Source organism: Calidris pugnax, unplaced genomic scaffold (assembly GCF_001431845.1).
Source record: "Calidris pugnax isolate Ruff unplaced genomic scaffold, ASM143184v1 scaffold129, whole genome shotgun sequence".
Taxonomy (NCBI): domain Eukaryota; kingdom Metazoa; phylum Chordata; class Aves; order Charadriiformes; family Scolopacidae; genus Calidris; species Calidris pugnax.
Genome location: NW_015090856.1, coordinates 1,416,993 through 1,438,184, shown reverse-complemented (window position 1 = coordinate 1,438,184; position 21,192 = coordinate 1,416,993). Strand labels below are relative to the sequence as shown.

The 21,192-nt window shown below is 42.4% G+C and overlaps 2 protein-coding genes across 4 annotated transcripts in view; one reads left to right on the top strand and one right to left on the bottom strand.

Annotated features, from left to right (window-relative positions):
- Window positions 1-62: 62 nt before the first annotated feature.
- LOC106889144 lies at window positions 63-13,815 on the top strand. The gene is made up of 9 exons (XM_014943918.1): window positions 63-211; window positions 508-580; window positions 1,915-2,068; window positions 4,971-5,116; window positions 6,392-6,568; window positions 7,351-7,464; window positions 10,381-10,467; window positions 12,407-12,554; window positions 13,009-13,815. The coding sequence occupies exons 1-9, from the start codon at window positions 192-194 to the stop codon at window positions 13,038-13,040; spliced, it is 951 nt and encodes a 316-aa protein (XP_014799404.1). The 5' UTR covers window positions 63-191; the 3' UTR covers window positions 13,041-13,815.
- A 3,584-nt stretch (window positions 13,816-17,399) lies between these two features.
- Window positions 17,400-21,192, bottom strand: part of NADK (NAD kinase) — a 32,964-nt gene continuing 29,171 nt past the window's right edge. For all 3 annotated transcript variants that reach the window (XM_014943931.1, XM_014943930.1, XM_014943932.1), the window contains 3 exons: window positions 20,598-20,755; window positions 19,716-19,798; window positions 17,400-18,214 (listed from right to left, as the gene is read on the bottom strand). In XM_014943931.1, the coding sequence (XP_014799417.1) occupies window positions 18,067-18,214; window positions 19,716-19,798; window positions 20,598-20,755 (389 nt within the window). In that variant the 3' untranslated portion in view covers window positions 17,400-18,066. The remainder of the gene's footprint in view (window positions 18,215-19,715; window positions 19,799-20,597; window positions 20,756-21,192) is intronic.

The following is a 21,192-nucleotide window of genomic DNA, read 5'->3' as shown; positions in this document are numbered from 1 at the left end:
CCTGAGGGAAAGAGGGAAGGGGGGGGCGGCGGCGGCGGGAGGGAGCGTCGCGGCCCCGCCGCCCTCCGGCGGCTCTTCCCGCCCGGGACGGGGAAGTGACGTGTCGGAAGCACTTCCCGGAAACCGTACACGGCTTTTTTGCAGCCATGTAGGTAGCGTTACCGGAGGAGGGGGACGGCGCCGGAGCGGCCATGGAAGGCGACGACGACAGGTAGCGGCTTCGCGCCATCGCTGAGGGAGGGAGAGCCACCCCCGCTCAGCGCTTGGTTCCGCCCGTACGGGCGGAACTAAGCGCTGAGCGGGGGTGGCTCTCCCCAGGCGGGCGGAACCAAGCGCTAAGCGGGGGGATCTCCCCACCTCATTACCCTGCGGGACATGGGCCGGGGAGTGGTTTGGTCCGCCTTTCCCCCCCTCCCCTCACCGGGCGCTAGTTGGTACGGCCCATGCGGGAGGGCGGGAATCCTGAGGCGATGTCGGTAATGGCTCCCTCTTTCTTTCCCCCTCCAGCGGCGCCGCGGCCTCCCCGCTGCCGAACCTCACCCCCCGGCACCGGCAGCTCATCCCCACGCCCTGCGGCCCCGTGAGTACACCCAGCGCCGCCCACAGTTACTAATATGCATTAAATGCACAGGAACCCAAAAGTGTGTGGTAGCAACAGTGCCATAGCTCAGCCCGGCCTCCAGGTGACTCCCCAGTACCATGTGATGAAGCCTTTTTTTTTCCACACTGTCAAGATCACGGGAAAGTGAAGTGATTCTTGCTGGCGTGGTGCAGTTTGTCTGTCTCCACGATGTGGACTGCCTGGCATGAATGGAAAAAAAACCCATCTCTTGCTCAAATCCGTTGCACATTGTTCAGAACTGTGAAACTCGATTCTTGCTGGCGTGGTGCAGTTTGTCTGTTTCCACGATTTGGACTGGAAAAAAACCCATCTCTTACTCAAATCCCTTGCACATTGTTCAGAACTGTGAAACTTTTTGGCAATTTTTTAAAACTGAAAGTCATAGAACGGTTAAAATTGGAAGGGACCTTAAAGATCATCAAATTCCAGCCCCCTGCTCTTGGGCAGGGACACCTCCCACCAGACCAGGTTGCTCCAAGCCCCCTCCAGCCTGGCCTTGAACCCCTCCAGGGATGGGGCAGCCACAGCTTCTCTGGGCAACCTGGGCCAGGCTCTCACCACCCTCACAGCAAAGAATTGCCTCCTCATATCTCACCTAAATCTCCCCTCTTTCAGTGTCAAACTCTTCCCCCTCGTCCTATGGCTCCCTTCCCTGATCAAGAGTCCCTCCCTAGCTTTCCTGGAGCCCCTTGAGGGACTGGAAGGGGCTCGAAGGTCTCCCCGGTGCCTTCTCCAGGCTGAACTCTCTCAGCCCATCCTCCCAGCAGAGGGGCTCCAGCCCTCCCAGCATCTCTGGGGCCTCCTCTGTCCCTGCTCCAACAGCTCCATGCCCTTCTGATGTTGGTGGACCCAGAGCTGGAGGCAGCAATGGGGGGGGGTCTCCCCAGAGCGGAGCAGAGGGGCAGGATCCCCTCCCTCACCCTGCTGGGGATGCAGCCCAGGATACAGGGTACTGGGAAAATGTTACTTGCTGAACATCGCAATGTTTTGATAGACGTATATGTGTGCATTGGCAATCTTGATTTCAGGAGGTGAAATTATAACACTGTGAGCCTTGTGACGCACTGAAAAAAGTCAAAGGCAGTCTGTGGGTATAAACTAGAAAAATCTAGGCTGAGTTCTCCCTTTCTCAGCAGCTTTGTAGTTTCAATTCAGTTGTAGAGAGTTTCTCTTCCTTTTCCCAAGGAAAACCCTGCAGTTGTGTCACTTAGTCAACTTGCTTTAATGCATATCTTAGAAACAGTAATTAGTTTATATTGCATTCCGTTTTTAAAAATTTTCTTTCTTCACAGATAAAACCTTGTTCAGAGCTATCATTCCCTGTGAAGATCTACTTCTGTGTCACTATTTTGTCTCTGCTAAGTGTCATAGGGCTAACCGTAGAGACGCTTGTTCGACAAACTGAGGAAGATTTCACCATTTCTCTTATTCAGTTAGTTGGAGTTGGTAAGAAACATGCCATTTATATTTTAAAACAAATGTTTTTTCCCAAAATAGTAATTAAGCAGCAACTGACATTTATTATTTTACTCCAATCTTCTGCTAGTTCAACACTAACAAGCTGGAGGCTTTTGCCATTGTTGCTTTTTCCAGGAGTATTTTAGGGAAAGGATTAGTAATAGACACAGTGTCATCCAGAATACATACATGTGTGAATGGTGTGAAAAAAAATACTCAGATTTTAGGAAGTTTTGCAATAATTGGCTTTCTTACTGGTGTTTCCTTAGGCAGATGTGGCAATGATTTGGCTTTCAGACAGCTGTCACTTTACGTAAGATATCCCGAGTGTTCAGCTATGCCAGAATGCTTACCATTTCCCATTTTGATGTCTGTACTGTGGTATGCTGGGGAATTCAGAGGTGTCCACACCACAGCTTGTCGTAGAACATAAAACAGTTTGATCTGAAACAAGAAAATATTAAGCCATCTCTGTCTCTTAAGTTCATACAAGGATGTTGCAAGTATTTTAATAAAAGAAAGTAATGACCTTGGTTTTTTTAAAGCTCTCTTTTTTTTTTTTTTTTTTTTTGTCTAATAGTTTTTGTCCTACTGGAAGCAAAATCCAAACTTCCCTGGATATTTCCAATTAGGATTTCAGTAGAAACTTATGTTTATATTCCTGGGTCCGTTTGTATTAAATAGAAATGAAACTTAACACAAAAATAATACAACTATAAGTATTTTAGGAAGTCGTCTTCAGTAGCTTTAGCAGGCTCTGGCTATTGGCTTGCTGGCCAAAACAGTGTAGAGAAGAATAGGCTCTGTGGGTGTAACACCTTGTGTACAAGAAGGACATGCTAATCATGAGCAGTCATCGCTTTCCAGCTTTCATGCTTTCACCCAGAGGGAACAAAGACAATAGGTTTGTTCCAGATTCTATAATTAGACACATGCAAACAATACTTTTATTCCCAAACTCTGGTTTGATTAGCAGCTTTTCACACAGGGCTCAGCACACCAACAAAAATTGCAATGATAGAACAGGCCACAGATCTGTCACACTGTTTTTGTTAGCAGCCACTGTTTTGTGCTTTAGAGAAAACTAAAGAACCTTCGTAATAAACAAAATGAATCACATGGTGTTCTAAGTGGGAAGCTGAAAGCATGCTTGCTAATCTATTTTCCCCCTTCTACCTTCTGTTGATACTAGTTAGTATTTGATACTGCAACACGTGCAAGGAACACACCTCTCACAAACCTCTGTTTTAAATCAGGAAAAATAGTATATTTTTAACACATTACTTCAGATTTCAAAGTTTTAACGTAAACAAACATTTCGACATATTAATCAGATAACATCAGGCAAGGAACATGTTAAAACCATATTGGTTTACCTTGAGATTTTAAGATGTGTAACTAACCTCCAAAACATGCCAAAACCACATATTTTCTGTAGGGTAGACAAAGACTGACAGAACTGGTAACAGTTCTTTAAACAAAAGTAGATGGCTCAGCTCTAACAATCTCTGGGATTTACCACTAGAGATACTTACTTGAAGGAGGGTTTGGGATTTAATTTTTTGAAAAATGTTCAGTTACCAAATATCAGGTGATGTCCTTTATTTCAAGGACATGCATATGCTATCTCTCCAAAAACCTTGATGCTCAGTAAAAAAGTTTGGTTTAGAATGATTTGTACAGACCTCTTCTGATTTAGCAGCCAAACTTTGCAAAACAAGGAAATACTGTCTTAAATCTTTCAGATCTTCCTGAGGTCACAAGGATGCAAAAAAATCTCATGACTCACTTTGTAATTTCCCAATCATTTTCCGTTTTCTCGATCACTGTTAATAAAAGTGAAAAGGGAAGTTCATTCGCTAGAAGGTTTGTTTAGAGAAACTGAAGTTATCATGTTACGTTCAAAACATCTATGATACTTTGTTCCCATGTCCCAACCTGACAAAACTAGATTATTTGATGTGTGGAATCCAGGAAGTAGCCATCTGGAAAAAGAAATCTATTGTTACTTTGTCTATGGTAAGAATTAACAAGTGTTTGCCAGAGCATCTATATAAGAACAAAGCACTGATCCCTGGTTTTATGAAAGGGAAGCCTTTTCCTTATTTAAGCTTTGTCAAAACAGTGGAGAGTTCTACAGTGACAGCTAACTGTGGTGTTAAGAGTGGTGGGGTTTGATGAATTTTATAAAAACATAAATCAGAACTTTCCTGAAACAGTTCTTTTCTGGACTATAGTTTGCAGGGTGAGGTGTTTCAAAATTTCCACAACAAAAATAAACTGTTAGGAATCCAGTCTTTCTAAGTTCAATTCAACACACAGTCCATTTGTGGTGGTCAGAGCCACACAAACAGTGCTGCAGAGGTACGAGTATGAGTAGTAAACTCTGTTACTCACTTGAATTACATCAGAGCCACACAAACAGTGCTGCAGAGGTACAAGTATGAGTAGTAAACTCTGTGTTACTCATTTGAATTACACTCACTGGGAAGATTAAGTCATTTCAGTTCTTTAATAAAAATGGTGCTGCTTCATTTAATTCAAATATACTATTCAACATAGTGTTCAATGTAGTATTAATGGAATAACATACCACAGCTGCCAGTTGATTTGGATAGCTAGTATCTTGCCATTTTCAAAGTGTTACTTCACAAGTAATTTAAAAATCTAACAAATCTTTCCATTTCTTGTATGCTAAACACAGGGGGGAGCACTCATTTTAAGTATCCAATTCAGGTTCCTTGGTAAGAGCAAAGATACACTTTTGACTGAGGAACCTAAGTTACGGTCTTGATACTTCAGTTTTGTCATCTGGGTCAAGCACATTGAAAAAATTGCACGATGTTCAGTCCGTGTTCACCTGGTAACTGACCTTTCCTTCTCCTTCCAGTCTTCTGCGTGTACTATGTGACTCGAGGGATCCTGCAGGAGAATCGCCAGGAGCTCATCGTCTTTGTTCTCTCCATCTTGCTCGTGATGTTTCGTTCCATTGTCAACTTCACAGTTCTCTCTGCTGAGCAAAAGCCAAAACTCCTGGTTAGTCTCTTGCCTTTAATTAACTTTGCTTTTCTCCACATCTTGGATTTGAAAATCTTAGAAATTATCTCTGTTATCTCTGATAACAGAGATTAATCAGGCTGAATTATTCCTACCACCGAATAACAAAATGTGCACCTCCACAATTGCAAATGTATTTCTCTGAGCTATTCTATGGGTTTTTTTATGACAGTATCTGAAAGTAACATAAATATCAAAGAGTTTTGCTTACACAGGATTACCACAGAACATATCCTTACTTCACCTACTCTACTTCAGATTTCTGTCTATAAAATGACCAGTGTAAAGTCACGTAAATCTAACTTATGAACAGAACTGGAATCTGAGGTCTCTACCCAAGGACATAGCCATTATCCCCACAGCTCCATAAATGCAGCAGTGTGTTTTCAAGAGAGTTACTGTAACCTGCTGCGAGGAGACAAGAAGATACAATGTGCTATGGGAGGTACTGCCGTTCCTTATTATCTTGTTTCTATTTCATAACAATAAAATATAATACAAAGATTGTATTCTATGTGTTACTAAGAGTTGTAGTTAAACTTCCGCTTGCCGTGCTTCTCAGAAGTCCTTCCCTTTTATGGCTGCATATTTATGACAAATGTAAGAAGGAGGTAAGAAGGATGTAAGAAGTCATCCAATAATTTTTCTTCGATAGAAGAGATGACAACCAAGCTAGGAGAAAAATTCTGCAGCAAAGCAGAATTTGCCTGTTCAATTTACATATCAATTGTATACGCTTACCTACAACAAACTGGGTTGCTAGGGTCAACAAGGAACAGGTATCAAAGATATGCAAATTACTTTATGCATCCCAGTCATCAGTTTATCTATTTAACAAGAATTTCAAAGGAAAGCCTGGTGTAGAACACGTACTATTAAGGACCTTTTTTTACGACTATACCAGTAACTTGGATTACTGTAAATCCTGCTTCCTAAGCAAAATTTCTGAGCCAGAATAAGGCATACTAGTATAAATATTCTCATAGCAATGTAATTATGAAGGACATTTTGGTAATGTAAACCAAAATAGCCAATGTGAGTTTACAGTTATTACCAGGTGGTTGCAACAAATGGCAAAACTCATGGCCTGATCTTTGCCACTTAATAGTGTGCCACACTGTCACCTTTAATTGTTGTCTGTTTAATAGGCAGCCTGGTTCTCCTTACTCCTTTATTCTTTTACTTCCAGTTACATTTAAGGACTGTCCCTGCTTTGTCATGGCCAGTGACATCCTTATTTCTCTTTCCCATCAGGCCCGCTTCATTCTGATCCTCTTGGTTGGCTCCTTTGATGTGATCTGTGCCATCATCCTCATTCAGAGTCAAAGCATGATGGCCTTTCGAGTCGGTGGTGCTCTGGAAAGCCTACAGTCACAATACTTCATGCTGAACCTCTGTTTTTCCATGCTGACCTTTGATCTTCAGGCACAGGTATAGATCTCTCTCCCCCTGGGTTCCCTTTTTTCCCTCCTATTGAGAATATCTTAGAATTATGCTAGCTGTGTTGAACCATTAACTTCCACAAGCAATCCTGCCTGTATCTTATCTTTTAGATAAGATTAGCTTAATCATGGTCATCTCCTCAGGTGTTTGCTATAGGGAAGCTTAGTTAAAATCCATAAAAATGAATCAACATATATTTTATCATTGTCCTGCCCAAAAGGAGAACTGAAATTTATTTTTGGGAAGTTTGTCCAACCCAACATGGCCACCATAAATGAGAAAGGTTGTCACTGCTCAACACCTCAGCCTACAGTCTCTTGCCTTCCAGTCATCCTGGCTGTCTCCTGCCTGTGAGAGACTGACACTGGGAGGGGAGCAGGGAGCCTGAGCTGGCAGGGCAATCGGGGTGAGACAGTGACCTGCAGTTACAGAGAGGAGAAGTGAACCCCAGAGTTTTCTGGTTAGAAAGAGTTTGTACTTCCATACTCTACCCTTCATTCTTACTTCACTACTGTATTGCCCTGTATTACCTTACGCTTTATCTGGGGCACATCTTACTGCCTTCCCTGTTCTTTGTTGTTGCCAATATGGCATACAGGGAAGTACATCTGTCCTTGTGTCCCTTTTCATTGTCTGTCAACTTCTGAGGAAAAATTTTAGCCTTTAGACCTGTGCCAAACTTATTGTTGCTGGGAGTTGGTTTCAAATATTTATTTGGTGGGCTGCATGGTCTCAATAATTTTACCAGATCTTTGCCTCTTCTCTTTCAGCTCTGCTTGTGTATTCTGCTGATAAGCCTGCATGAGATCACCCTTTTACATAACATCATCTCAGCAGCAGGGGTTCTTTGGGCCTGCCTGAAGGCAACCATTAGCATCATCGCAGTAAGTATTAAGTAAGAGCAGCACTAGCAACAATAGTCAACTTCTGAGACTACAGTTTCTCACCCTGAGCAATTACCACAGGCTGGGAGTCACAGCCATCCCATTCTAAGTGGAAGGGAGCCAAAACAGATCCCAGCAGGAAACAGCAGCACCAATGGTAACCAAGTCAGGTTTCTTATAAATCCGTGTCTCTCAGCTGAGCATACAGGATGAAACAATGTCACACTATCATTATTCCTTTCTGAGGGACATTGTTTTATTCTCAGTCCTTGATCACCTACTTTATGAAACCTGTAGGATCACAAGATCTTCACTATTTCTACCTCTCTGACAAGGTTAGGTGAAACTGGCAACAGTCCTCCAAATTATTTTGAAGATGGACGTACAGACACAGTGAGACTGCATAGGCCTTATATTCTTAGGAAGCCACACCAAAAAGATGAGTGATCCTTTATCTAAAGGTGAGTGACAGTTTCCAGGTTACAATAAGTACTGTGAACTTGAAATGTAGTTTTTCATGTCAGTCAGCCTGAACTTCCTCTGAAATCTTGAGAGCTCTGTTCCAAGAATGGTTGCAGAATCAAGGCCAAAGTACATCAGATATGTGAGCCTTTTATTACCAGGAAGGAGCTTAGGGGGTTTTGGGTTTGGGTGTTTCCTTTAGCCATTCAGACAAATTCCTGACAGCCGAAATACAACTTTCCAAGTGTTTTGACTGCTTTCATTGCTAAAAATGGCACTAGCTTTGGGTGTTTCCTTTAGCCATTCAGACAAATTCCTGACAGCCGAAATACAACTTTCCAAGTGTTTTGACTGCTTTCCTTGCTAAAAATGGCACTAGCACCAAGCACTGTGCTTTTAAAATACTTTAACTTTAGGTGAATATTTGCACAGAATCATCTTTCTCCTGGATGTGGCCATGAACAGCTATCTAGCAGGAAAAAATGAAGATGGGCCTAAGTGTGAGCGTGACATTTAGGAATGCAGATAGAGATATAAAATAGTTTGGTTTCCTCCTAGAAGCTGCTTATATACCTTTGTGATGCACTGGAGTTTTGCTTTCAGTTAAATTGTATCAGGTGTGGAAAGAAGGGAATAATCAGAACCCTGTCTGTTTTCCTGCTAGGATTAAGAGTGTAAATCTTTCAGTGACTTTTCCCCAACCATCAGAAACAAAGCTGATCTGACCAGTTGCCTTTCACAGATTATGATTTCCTTGCTTCTCATTGATCTGCCTTTAGGCATTAAAAGAGACACTATTTCCTTTAAGGAAAGGAAGAGGCACTTCAGTTAGATGGTCTCATGTCTTGACATACATGATATTCCTTATGCTTTCATCAATAGCAAACCTGTTTCTTAATAGCTCAACCACTAATAGTAGATGTCCTGGGGGTAAGTACATATTCTTGCCCTTTGCTCAAAAGTGTCTATGTTAGAACTACTTGAAAGCTACATTTTATCCCATCTAGATACATTACTGACAAGTTTTTCACAATCAGGTTCTTGCAGTTGATGCAGCAGTAGAGAAACATGTATCATTGTCTTGTTTGATGCTCTCTGCAGTGAGTAAGCAGGGTATGGAGACATACATAATCCACCAGAAAGTATGAGCATTACAGAAGGGAAGGCTTGGAAACGCCTCATACACAGTCCTTTCTGGTAACTGCAGTACCTGAAAGCAGGGCTAAAACTCATGCTCCCTTACTTCTGGGTTGAAGCACATCCCATTCATAAGGGGATTATTCATTATTTTTCTTCTATTTATATACCTGCTCTCCCATTTACTTTAGTGGATTTATTTTTCCTATCTATCCCCATTATTTATCTTCTCTCTTTTCTCCCATCCATTACTAACTCTCTCTTTCCCCCTCCTCTTGTTTCTCACCCTTTGCTTTCCTTTCCCTTTTGATCTTATCCTGAGAGGAGCACTGGGCAGTACCACAAAAAAGGGAGACAACAGTAGAGGTGGCAGAGAACAAACAAACTCCCTTAGGGGAGGGACAGTTCCCTTAATGCTTTTGTAGAGGTTCACATATTAACCATTGCAGAAGGATCAGTGTTGGTTTTGGGGGAATATTTGTGGTTGATCAGATGTATCAAATCTTATCTCAGCATTGCCACAGTCACTGCTTTCGGGCCCAGTGACTCAGCTGTTTTTCTTTCCTTTGCTCAGACCTGCCCTTCCAGTTCAGGACTGCTGAGAGCTGCTGCCTGCTGGAAATCCAGCATTTCTTCTTTCCCACGTCCCAAGGTTAATTGTGAAACAAAGTTTTCCTCACAGCTAAATCCTCTTGCTTCTCCCACATTTTAGTTCTCAGTGACTTTACTTCTCTGTGATTGATAGAAACAAAGGAGGAGAAAAAAAGTCACAGAGCACTAGGAAAACATTCATTTGGTAGAGAAAAATCCAGGACCCAAAGAGTTCTCTGTGATTGATAGAAACAAAGGAGGAGGAAAAAAGTCACAGAGCGCTTTCAGTCTGTTAGCTAGGAAAACATTCATTTGCTAGAGAAAAATCCAGGACCTAAAGAAAAAGTACCTCAGCTTAGATACAACTCAGAAGAGCCAGCTGCTTGTCCCTTGAAGGTAGCCGGGAGTTGTGCTGTGCGTGTGAGAAGGCAGAGCTCCAGAGGATGCCGAGATGGCTCAAATCACACACAGCTCTCAGGATGTGCCCATAAAACAACCAGTTCTGATTTCACCAACGTCACTTCTGGCCCAGGTCCGTGGAAAACAGAGACTCTATTTCCTGCTAAAAAAAACGTAGGTAGAGAAGGCAAGTGGAGAGCAAAGTTACAACTAAGAACTCGACTAGACCAACACTTGAAATGCTATTAAAAATTCAATTATATATAACCTTTATAGAGTATGTAGCAACGAGTTATAAACCTATATATTTCTTATCTTATTTTACAGATTTTAAAAGAACTGAAACCTCTAGTGTGGATTTTTCTGAGTCAGAATGTTCCTGAAGTAGTTTATCTCATCTACCTGCTTTACACGGTAATTCATCACACTCACTGGCTAAATAACGGGGAGCAAGGCTGCAGGCCTCCTCTTCATCCCTTGGGCCCAAACCACGGTGCCTCATTCCTGCACATCCCCCTTTGTGGCAGCTCCTCTTAGAATCAATGGGAGCAGTAGGGTCATCCTACCTCTTCAGGATCAACTTTTCAAGACAGGAACCCTGTCAAATTTCTCTTGAACTGATGTGTTAGAGGGAGAGGCCCTGGATGTCTTTGCAACTGGCAAAGTGTCCAGAATGATTAGGGAAAAATACAACAAAATCTTGCAGTACAAGGTACACAGCTCCTCAAAAATGCCTCCTGTCCTTCACAAGAAGTGGTGCCAGAGCTTTTCATCTTCTGGAGGGCCTCAAGTAATTATATTTTAAAGAATTTCTTAGGGAGCTGCCCTGGCTGTCGATCCTGACATAGTCAAAACAAGAGACAGTGCGAGCCCCACAGACTCCAGTGTTAGGCATTTTTTTGGCGCTATAATAGTGATAAAGCACTTATCAGTGGGGCACCAGCACCTCCCACCACGTGTGTGAGAGGAGCCAAGGAAGAAGGGCAAGGACAAAGCAGATTGTCCATCGTGGGAAGGGCTCGAAGGCTGATAGCAGCCAGTGTTTTCATACTTCGCATAAATAGGCTGCAGAGACTGATAAAAACCCAGTGGCCTCAGTCAGCCAAGGCCTTGGGGTTCCAGTTATTAAAGTGCACCATTAAATCAGGCTCTTCCAATTATTCACAGGCCCGTTTGTCCAGCAAAGCATGGAAGGACCACAGGCTCTTTTGTGGCTCTACTTTACTTGTGTTGCTGTTAGGAAGAAAAGTACAGGTGGGGACTTCTGAAATAAGAGCAACAACAACTTGAAAACAGCCAGGTCTCCTTCCAGTTGTGCCCAGTAACAATGAACATACACCAGTGACCAGCACATGAGGACATGGATATGCAACCAAGTCTTTTTAGCATCTTTTCCCTGACTACCTGAAAAGCTAAAAAAAAAAAAAAAAAGGAAAAGTGCACTTACCATTAATTACTCCAGCTCTGAAAAGCTGCCAGACTGACTCTGTACAGCTGCTGCTTAACAGCCCTCTGCAGTGTCAGCTGGAAAACTGATAGAGCTTAATAGGCAAACAAATAACTGCACCGAAATTAGGCAGGACATCCATAACCTGGATTTGGGATACACACCAGTGGGTTTTGTTAACAAATCAAAGTAGTCAGAACTGTGGTTTTTTAAAATCTCATCCTGATAATCACTAGTCCTGCTGGGGCAGGGACTCCAGCCCGCAGGAGGGAGAAAGAGAACTGCTAGATTTAGTGTCTTCCCTTCAGAACCGGGCTTCTGCAGAGCTCTCTCATCTTGGTATTAACGGCCCTGATCGTACCTTGTTCATGGGAGCAGTGATCCTTCTTCAGTGCAGTAGATAGCTAGCTGCAGGGTATAAATATTGTTGCTTTTAATTAAAAGTTGCCATTTTCTGTGTGTCAGACCCCTCAAAAAAGCACAGTTTGGCAATTAGTATTGTCACAAGCACAGGTCCCAGGTGAGCTTTGTGGGATCGTGCAAGGCAAAGTGCAGTGACAGGGAATGTAACTTCATTCTGTACTTTACAGTGGAAAGAGACTGAGATGTGAGATGAAGTCTGGCTTCCTTGTCTCCAGCTTAATTATTTAATCAATGTGGGCACAGTACTCCTTTCATGATTGTAACGATGCAGAGATCAGAGGGTGTAACACATTTAGCTGGAGTCAGTGTGTGGCCAGGGAATGATGTAATCAGGAAAGTAAGACGGTTTAAAAGACCAGGGTTTTCCCCCCAAAATTACCATCTAGTGACTTCTTTCAGAAACATAGTGGTCGATGGGATTTCATGGCCTCAGGGTTTTGTGGCAGGAGGTGTTGATTGTTGTATGTCTCTGTTTTCCTGCAGGTGATAAAGGAGTGGGGCAAAGGGAACTCTTACACTCTGGAAGCTGCTTTCATTACTGGCTCTTGCATTTCTGTTGCAATAAAATCCGTTTTGTTTTGGGCACTGATTCACGTCTACCGCAGCTTTGGGCAAGGGCTGAGAGAAAGAAGTAAGTATTTAAAAATGTTAACTAACTATGAAACTTGTAGCCTATTGTATCACAGTCACAATTAAGTAGAGAGCTTGTGGAGCCAGGAAGATAGTTAAGGATAGTCACAATCAGAGGCAGGTCCTTAATGACATCAGACACTACTGCAGCCTCAGAAGTTACTGGCCTGGCAAAGCTCAGAAGCTCCAGTGGAACACGTGGGATCTCTCCCTGAGGAAAACTGACGTTAGTCAAAGCTGCTTCTAACCCAGGCAAGGATTGCTGCTCTCCAGAAAAACAGACCTGTGTGGAAAAAATCACCTCTATATAAGATATATGTAATTTTTCTTCTGAATTGTGCTTTGTAACTGCCTTATAATAACTAAGATAAAGGGACCTAGAGAGCCACTAATCTTAAACTACCCAAACCTCCTTTTACATGAAGGAGCTGACTGATCTTCTTTTCTTCTCACAGTGTTTTCTTCCTATGGAAGGATCGACTCCTGAGCATCCCCCGTGTGTTCTACCTGCAGCTCTTACAGAGTGAAATCCCAGCCGGGGACCTTCTGATCAATCCTACATTCAGGATGTAAGCTCAGAGAGGTAGAGGATGTTGCTCAGAAAGATGTCTGTACATTTCTTGGTCAGTCTCGTGCTGGGAGCTGTAGCAGTGCAGCTGGTAACTTAGTTTAAAAAGCAAAGCGCGCTCGGGAAATTAACAGTAATCCTCTCAATTCAGTGAGTTTCGCTGACAGGACAACGCATCTTTCACTCCTTGTTTTCCTGATGTTGCTTTATAACCACAGGAGGTTCACAACATGCATGTGAGTAGAGAATGTTGTTGACATAAGTGCTGTTTTTTCTGGATATACACAAACATAATGAAAATAATTTGCACAGCCGTGTTTTATTACCGAGTCTGGAGGGGGATGGCCCTGCCCTCACTGCTCAGCTCAAGCCCTGAAGCTGGTTTGATGACAGCCCTATTCCCTCATCCCCACTATCACTGTGGTGGCTTAACCCCAGCAGAAGGGCTGGGACTCTCCTTCCTCCTCTGACTTGAGAATATTTCCATTATTTTTATAAATCCCAGCTACACATGAAAACTACACACCGTAATCTCCTGCCTTCCTATAGCGTGTCTAACCAACGTGCCATGTCATACACAAGGGTGACTGTTAAAATAAGCCTTTAATATTGTAATTTAAAAGTTTGGTATTTTATTGGCTGGAACCTTTAACTACTGGCTGTTTATTTTTTAATAAAGTATAAGCCCAGTTTGCACGCGGATGATTATTTCTCATACCAGCAGCAGGAGTTCAGCAGGAAGCTTGTCAACAAACTGGGTAAGGGAGAGGCTGGCACTGGACTTCACAGGCTGGGAACATTGTGTCACACTTCTCTGCAGCTACATCTTTACCCTGCAGGTACCTGTACGCTGCCAAAAGCAGTTAAAATAGTTTATTGCAGGGTAATTTACAAGGATGATCTCAAAACTCATTTCTCATTTTGTGAAAGCGTGAGGAGTTAAAGGCTGGTGGTCAGGCTGCGGCCAGCTGACAGCAGCCAGAGAAAGCACCAGAGAACCAGCTGCTGACTCTGACTTCATTCCACAAGTCCAAACGGGACTATGAATTGTTGCTGAAACGGAGGAACACAATTAAACATATTCAGTTCTTTCCAAAAACAAGCAAACAGGCAGCAGGGCCGGCGAGGGAAGATGGTGATCTTGTTGTAGGCCTGTACTCGCTCAAAATGAGCTGCAGAAAGGAGGTTTGTGCTGTGTTCCTTTTATCTGCACAGCACGGAGATGGAATAAACAATCCTATCATTAGAAGGAAAAAAAGTTAGGATTACATTCAAACTTACCCCCCAAAACCAGAAATGTATTGTGCCTGGGGGAATTAACCTTTGTATTTTCACAGAAAAAGGTACCTTGTAAAGCAAACGAATGCCATTTAAAAGCAGCTCTATCACCTGCATAAGGTATTTCCTCCCATTTATCAACCATTTGACATGCATGAACTGTTAGAATCGGTTACAGATTAATTATGAAATCAAAAAAATACTCTTAATCATAACAATTAGCCACAAGTTTAATGGAAGAAGTGTTTAGAACTTGGCCACAATGTTCAAAAGCAAGGATAGAATGGGCATTTAAACTGCATTCTCAATTTTAAACTTATTGAGTATCCAAATTATCTGAGATTGTTGCCCTTATCTAGTTCTTTCCTCATTTTTCTACTCTTGGGCCCTCAAAAAAGTAGTTTCTGTAGCCCAGCTGGTTGTACACAAGATTTGTTCCAACTTGTGCAGCAAATCCAGCTTGTATTTTTGGAACTCTGGGGAAAAGCCTGGTGTCAGACCTACACCTAAGCCTTTGTTGAATGTGTATTTCTAGAAAACAGATGCTCCTGCCCCCGGAGCCAGCACAGCCCCACCCTGGGCATTCCCCTTCCCAGCACGTGATCGTGTACCATTGCCTGATTTTATATTCTCAACAGTCAAAATCCAACTTTACAAAAAGATTTTATTGAAAGGATTGAAAAATATTTGTTTTCAACAATATTTAAAACAAGTTTTCAAAGCATTAACAGTAATGTAACATGATTTTTTCCTCTTTTAAAAATTCAGTACACTGCTTTAGTCCGGACTACATCAGTTGTTAATAACTTCTTAAACTCTCTACTAGAGAATAACTTTTTTTTTTAAATAAAAAAACCACAAATTAATTTCCAAGCTTCCATTTTGGCCCTTTGTAGACTGGAAAGGATTTGTAGGTACTTTTACAAACCCTTATATTAGAAACACTGCTCTTAATCAGGAAAACCCTATTTTAGTAGTAGTTTAAACAAGTTACTCTGAGTAAGCTACATCTGCAAAAGGAGCTTCGATGGCCAAGATCTCCACGTCTCACTCAGCTCTTTGCCCAGCTGTGCTTTGAGCAGAAGTGACCCACACGTTAAGCAGTTAAATCCACCCAACTCCACGCTGTTCAAACCTCCCCAACCTGCCCACAAATGGCTGCTTTGCAGAGAAAAGGCCTTGAAAAGGGACTTTGTCCAATCGGATAAATCCGTAACGTATTAACGCGGTTTGGGTTGCGTTTTGGTAGAAAGCAGCTGGCACAGGGAGAATCAACACAGCTTCTTGAAGAAAAAGCCAAGAGTGAAGTCGTCAGGTTGAGTTCCTGGCCGTCAGTGAGGGCAGCTCCCCCCAGGCCCCACCACTGAACCCCACCAGGAACAGCTGTAGGAGCAGCCCCAAAGCCCACGGAGCCATCACTGCCCCCGATCCATCTACAGACAACTCCTAATCTAGATCTAGTCTAGAGAAAGTAAGTTAGGCAAGTTTTGATTACAGATCTCAGGAACTACGCACTCTGAAAATTAAAGTTCGGCGCTTTAGCCAATAATAGATTTACTATTATAAAAAAGCATAAATAAAAAGTGCTGAATATAGTTTTATCTTTAAAAAAATACTAGATAAGGCTCATTAATCATTTCGCCTCACCTCCGCAAAATGATTTCCACTTCCTAGCGTGCCACTCAACAATCCATTTACAGACCCACTAGACCCTGTTCCTTTCCTCAATTATTGCATGTTTAAATAAAATACTTTCAAAGCAAAAAGTCCGACACTCCTATAGATCAAAAAGTAAACAGTTATTAAATAACTGAATACTCCCACCTAGGAAACCCGTAAGCAGCTTCAAAACAGTGATAAAACAATTACCGCAGATTCAAGTGAAAGATAAATCCCAAAAGCTATCTGGATATTCTCCAAGATATCACAAAATTTGTCTATTTAGACCAAATCAAACCAATACTCTATTTTACAAGATTTACAAATGTAGTATTAATTTATATTAACATATTTTCATTGTGGTTTGTATCATTAACCAAGAGTTTGCGTCTCTCTTATGGAAAAGTGCTCTCATCTGGATTGAACAAAATGAGACAGACTGGGGCACAGGCAGGGTTTGGAAATTAATCCATTTCCCATTCCCACTTTGGACCACATAAACTACATCAGACAAGCATGAAAAGTTCAACAGAGCTTCTCTCTCCACCTCCAAGGAAATCCCACCTCCATCAGTAAAATCATTCCTCCACGATATTATGCCATAGGCTGAAATCTAACAGATAAATGTCCATTCCGTTAATGACCAATGCAGCAAGACTCTGAAAATGCTGAAGTTTGGATAATATGCTGATGAGACTGCACCACAGAGAACATAAATGTAAACATTATACTTGGGTTTGATATTTTTCAGTTAAAGTACAGTACAAACCCTTTTTTTTCCCAACTAGGATTTTTTTTTTGTTGGTTTTTGTTTTTCTTTCATAAAAGCACATACAATAAAATATGTACATAGAGAAGTTAGAAACATTTGAAAGCGTCTTAAAAAAAGTAAATAGGAGAGTTAGAGTATCTTGAGTGTGCTGAAGGCACCGTTGCTGCTCTGCTGGGAATGTCTCCTGGTTTGGCAGCACCGAGAGCTGGGAGGTACCTGTGGAAGCTGAGGGGCTCAGGGGCTGCTCTCTCAGAGGGGACTCCCCTACGTCAAGACACTAGTGGAACTAGACAAAAGAGTAGTAATTGAAGTCTAGATTCTTCTTGAACATTTGGAGAATTACTTTTTTTTTTTTTAACTTTACAGTCTCTAATGCAACCATTTATTCCGGAAAGCCAAGGTGTTATTGATTCCCACCACCAGGAAACTGGAGCTACAAACCAGCTCAGCTACAAAACTGGAGATCCCTCTAATAACACCCTCAGCCCAGGTGAAAGCTCATCCTACTCTTTGTGGGTGCAAAACTGGAGATCCCTCTAATAACACCCTCGTCCTGCTCTCTGTGGGTATTTACACAGTGGTGACAGCCAAGGGTCAAACACTGTTCAAAGGGATGTTAAGAGAGACACGTGTATATAAAAAATGATATATACTTTTTTTTACTAGTTCCATCTATTCATAAAAACATTCTTCAGGGGTGTTTCTTCAGGGTGTGTCACACTCACAAGGAGAAAATATTTTAAGCGCTGCCTTGATGGGGAGCTGTTCTGAGCAAGACGTATTTAAGCTAACAAAGAGGAGCTTTTGTTTTTTAAGAAAATTTCTCAGAGCCTTTATGTGCATAGCAGTCTCCAATGGAATTATAAATATATCAAATTAAACAGACTGTTGCAATGCCACTTTTCTATTAGGTATCTACATTCAGCCTACCACGTTATTGGTAAGTTAGAGGTTACAATCAAATCTACAGATGCGGTTGTCACTACCAATCGGAAATAGCCCATTTTCAGATTGCTCATTTAAAGGAAATTCAAATTGGATTCCAACCATCAGAGCCTAATTTCTTCCATTCCTACTCTTGGTGGACAGGAAGTAGCACAATAATCTCCAGCCATCAGCAGATCAGACAGATACAACCACTGTGACCACACTCATTAGCCAAAAACTGAAAAGCCCAGGCCTATAGAAGGGACACTGCCCCTTTCCATTCCCACGAGTCTTGGTAGACGTAGACACTCAAAATTCTTCTTCTTCAACAGCAAAGTTATTTTGCTTCTTCCGAACATTCCAGTGTAAACACTCGGCCAAGCTTTCGAACCAGTCGCTCACAGGATCTCGGAAACAGATCGAAGGAAGGGGGTAGCAAGAGGTAGTGATGCTAATACTGCAACAACACAGGAATAGCCCAGGTCAGTCAAAGGCAATAAACAGTCATTTTGAAAGAAAAATAACCTTCTCTTCACTAGCTGCCATCGTGCTACGTTCAGCCTCTTTGGTAAAACAGGGAGTTTCCGTAATGAAGCACTAACCAAGCCTGAAGGCTCATCTCAACAGAGCAAACCCAGTCTTTGGCTGCTCCTCACATCAACACCACGGGGACAAAGGAGAAGGGAAGTCACCACCTTGGCCTTGGAGTTTCAAGTTTTAACTGTAAGGGCCAGCACGAAGAAGTCTGGCATCTACCGAAGGACCAGGTCCCATGGTTAAATCCTTGCTACTCTCCTGGTCTGTTCCACAGATCTCTCAGCCTTGGAGAGAACACAAACCATTCCAGATGGACTCACACCAGACATCTTCCTTCCTGGTAACTTGGACCATAAGCATAAGCCACCAGGTTTTGCAATTAAAACTTCACCCAGAGCTCTGCTCCCTCCAGGCAGCAGCACTGCAAGTGACCACAACCCATCACTAATTAACAGAGCTCACACCGTGTGATGTTACTCAGGGGCGCTGCTGATGTTGGTTCTGCATGGCACCGTGTGATGTTACTCAGGGGCGCTGCTGACATGTTGGTTCTGCATGATCTCTTGGTTCACAGCTTCCCAAACTAAGATTTATCTTTAAGTTAAATTTACAGAGTTTTCTAAAGACATGTCCATCTTCCTTGCCAACTCTTGGTTCACAGCTTCCCAAACTAAGATTTATATTTAAGTCAAATTTACAGAGTTTTCTAAAGACACGTCCATCTTCCTTGCCAAGCTCACAATGTGTACGTGTCTTAACACTTCACTTGCTTTTGTAGGAAGATCTAAAAAACTCAAGTTAGAAATTAAAAACTTCCAGTGCAGTTTGTGCTGTAAGAGGAGTTAGGGTTTATAAAAGCTTGTTTCTCCCCTGCCAGCAACCCTTTTGGCAGATGTTAGAGAGTGAGAGAAGTGAAGCTCACAATGTGTACGTGTCTTAACACTTGTCTTAACACTTCACTTGCTTTCGTAGGAAGATCTAAAAAACTCAAGTTAGAAATTAAAAACTTCCAGTGCAGTTTGTGCTGTAAGAGGAGTTAGGGTTTATAAAAGCTTGTTTCTCCCCTGCCAGCAACCCTTTTGGCAGATGTTAGAGAGTGAGAGAAGTGCATGAATTAGTATTCTCTATACTTAGAGAGAGATGCTACAATCAAAAAAAAACCAGGCTTGACCTGTCTCCATGGCATATTTCCTGCCTCTTCCTTCCATCAAAGGAAACCCATGCTGTATTCCTGGCATCCGGGGAGAGCATAATCTGAAAAAGAGAAAAGGACTTAAACTTCAGGTCCAAAACCTATTTTTCAAGCGTGAGGAACAAACACCTCCTCCATTCTCCCTCTGAGTGCAGAATCCACTCTTTGCAACTTCCCAACTGCACTGAAACTCGTAAGGTGTCCCCATCAAAAAAAAACCAGGCTTGACCTGTCTCCATGGCATATTTCCTGCCTCTTCCTTCCATCAAAGGAAACCCATGCTGTATTCCTGGCATCCGGGGAGAGCATAATCTGAAAAAGAGAAAAGGACTTAAACTTCAGGTCCAAAACCTATTTTTCAAGCGTGAGGAACAAACACCTCCTCCATTCTCCCTCTGAGTGCAGAATCCACTCTTTGCAACTTCCCAACTGCACTGAAACTCGTAAGGTGTCCCCAATGACAGCGCAGAGCCCTGCTGAAGGTACGAGCTCTCTCCCAGCTGGAGGAGACCAGGGGCTCGTAACAGACACAGAAGCAGGAAGGGGCTCTTCCTCACACACGGGTATTTGTTAAAAACACACAGGAACTAAGTCTGGTTTATATCCAGGTGTTACAGGTTATTTTTTCTGCAACACAGCATTAACAAAAAATACTTAGTGGATTTCAGGTAACTACCAATATAGTGAAAATTTGCAGCCTTTGTTTTAACAAAAAATACTTAGTGGATTTCAGGTAACCACCAATATAGTGAAAATTTGCAGCATTTATTGTTTTAGCCATGAAAGTAGAATTATTCATTCCCTTAACCTCCGCTGATATACATCCACTTGAGCAGAAGTTACATAAAATTTTTAGTTAGAATGCAAAGGTATGTATTCCCATTTTACAGAAGGTTACACAACTGCAATCCACAGGAAGCAGCGTGAAGTGTTCCGTTAGTGGGTATATTATTTTAAACAAAGATACATTCTTCAACCAGATTTGATCTGGTCCTCCTCCAAATGAAAGAATGCAGGAGACACACAGCATTTCCTCACCTCTTCTGCTCCGGCCAATTTCACAGGGTTATTACAGAAGTTTTTAAAGAGAAATAAGGTAAGAGAATCTCACCTTGAGTTCCACTCCAGCAGGGACAACAATGGGTCTGAAAGACAAGGAGTGAGGGCAGATGGGGGTGATCATTATTGCAGGAACGTTGGGGTGAATCATGGAAGCTCCTGCTGCGGCTGCGTATGCGGTGCTACCGGTCGGCGTGGAGACAATGACTCCTGGGAAAGCAGCACAAATTTCCCTGGCATTAGCATTACAATGGAGGTGTTATTTTGGAAGACGACAAAGAAATCGCACTGTTATGAAAATGAAGCAGAGAATGTATCAACTTGTATTTCACAGGAGAATTGCAATCTAACACACAAAAGACAGCAGCTCTTTGCTAATCCTGGCACAGCCCGTTTGTTCTGTGGCTTCACGTCAGTTGCATAAACTTCTAGATCCCGGGTTACACAACTCTGACAGTGACATTCCCTTTTTTCATCTTTAAAGATGAACTTCTGTATTTCCTGAGTTGAGATCTCAGGCCTTCGGCAAACTCCAGATAGCCAAGCAATTTTTTTTCTGAGCTATTTCTTGCCCTTAGTCCTAACATACCACACACAGAGGCACTGCCACCACTTGCCTCCACAAGCCCTTAAAAAAAGCTTACAAC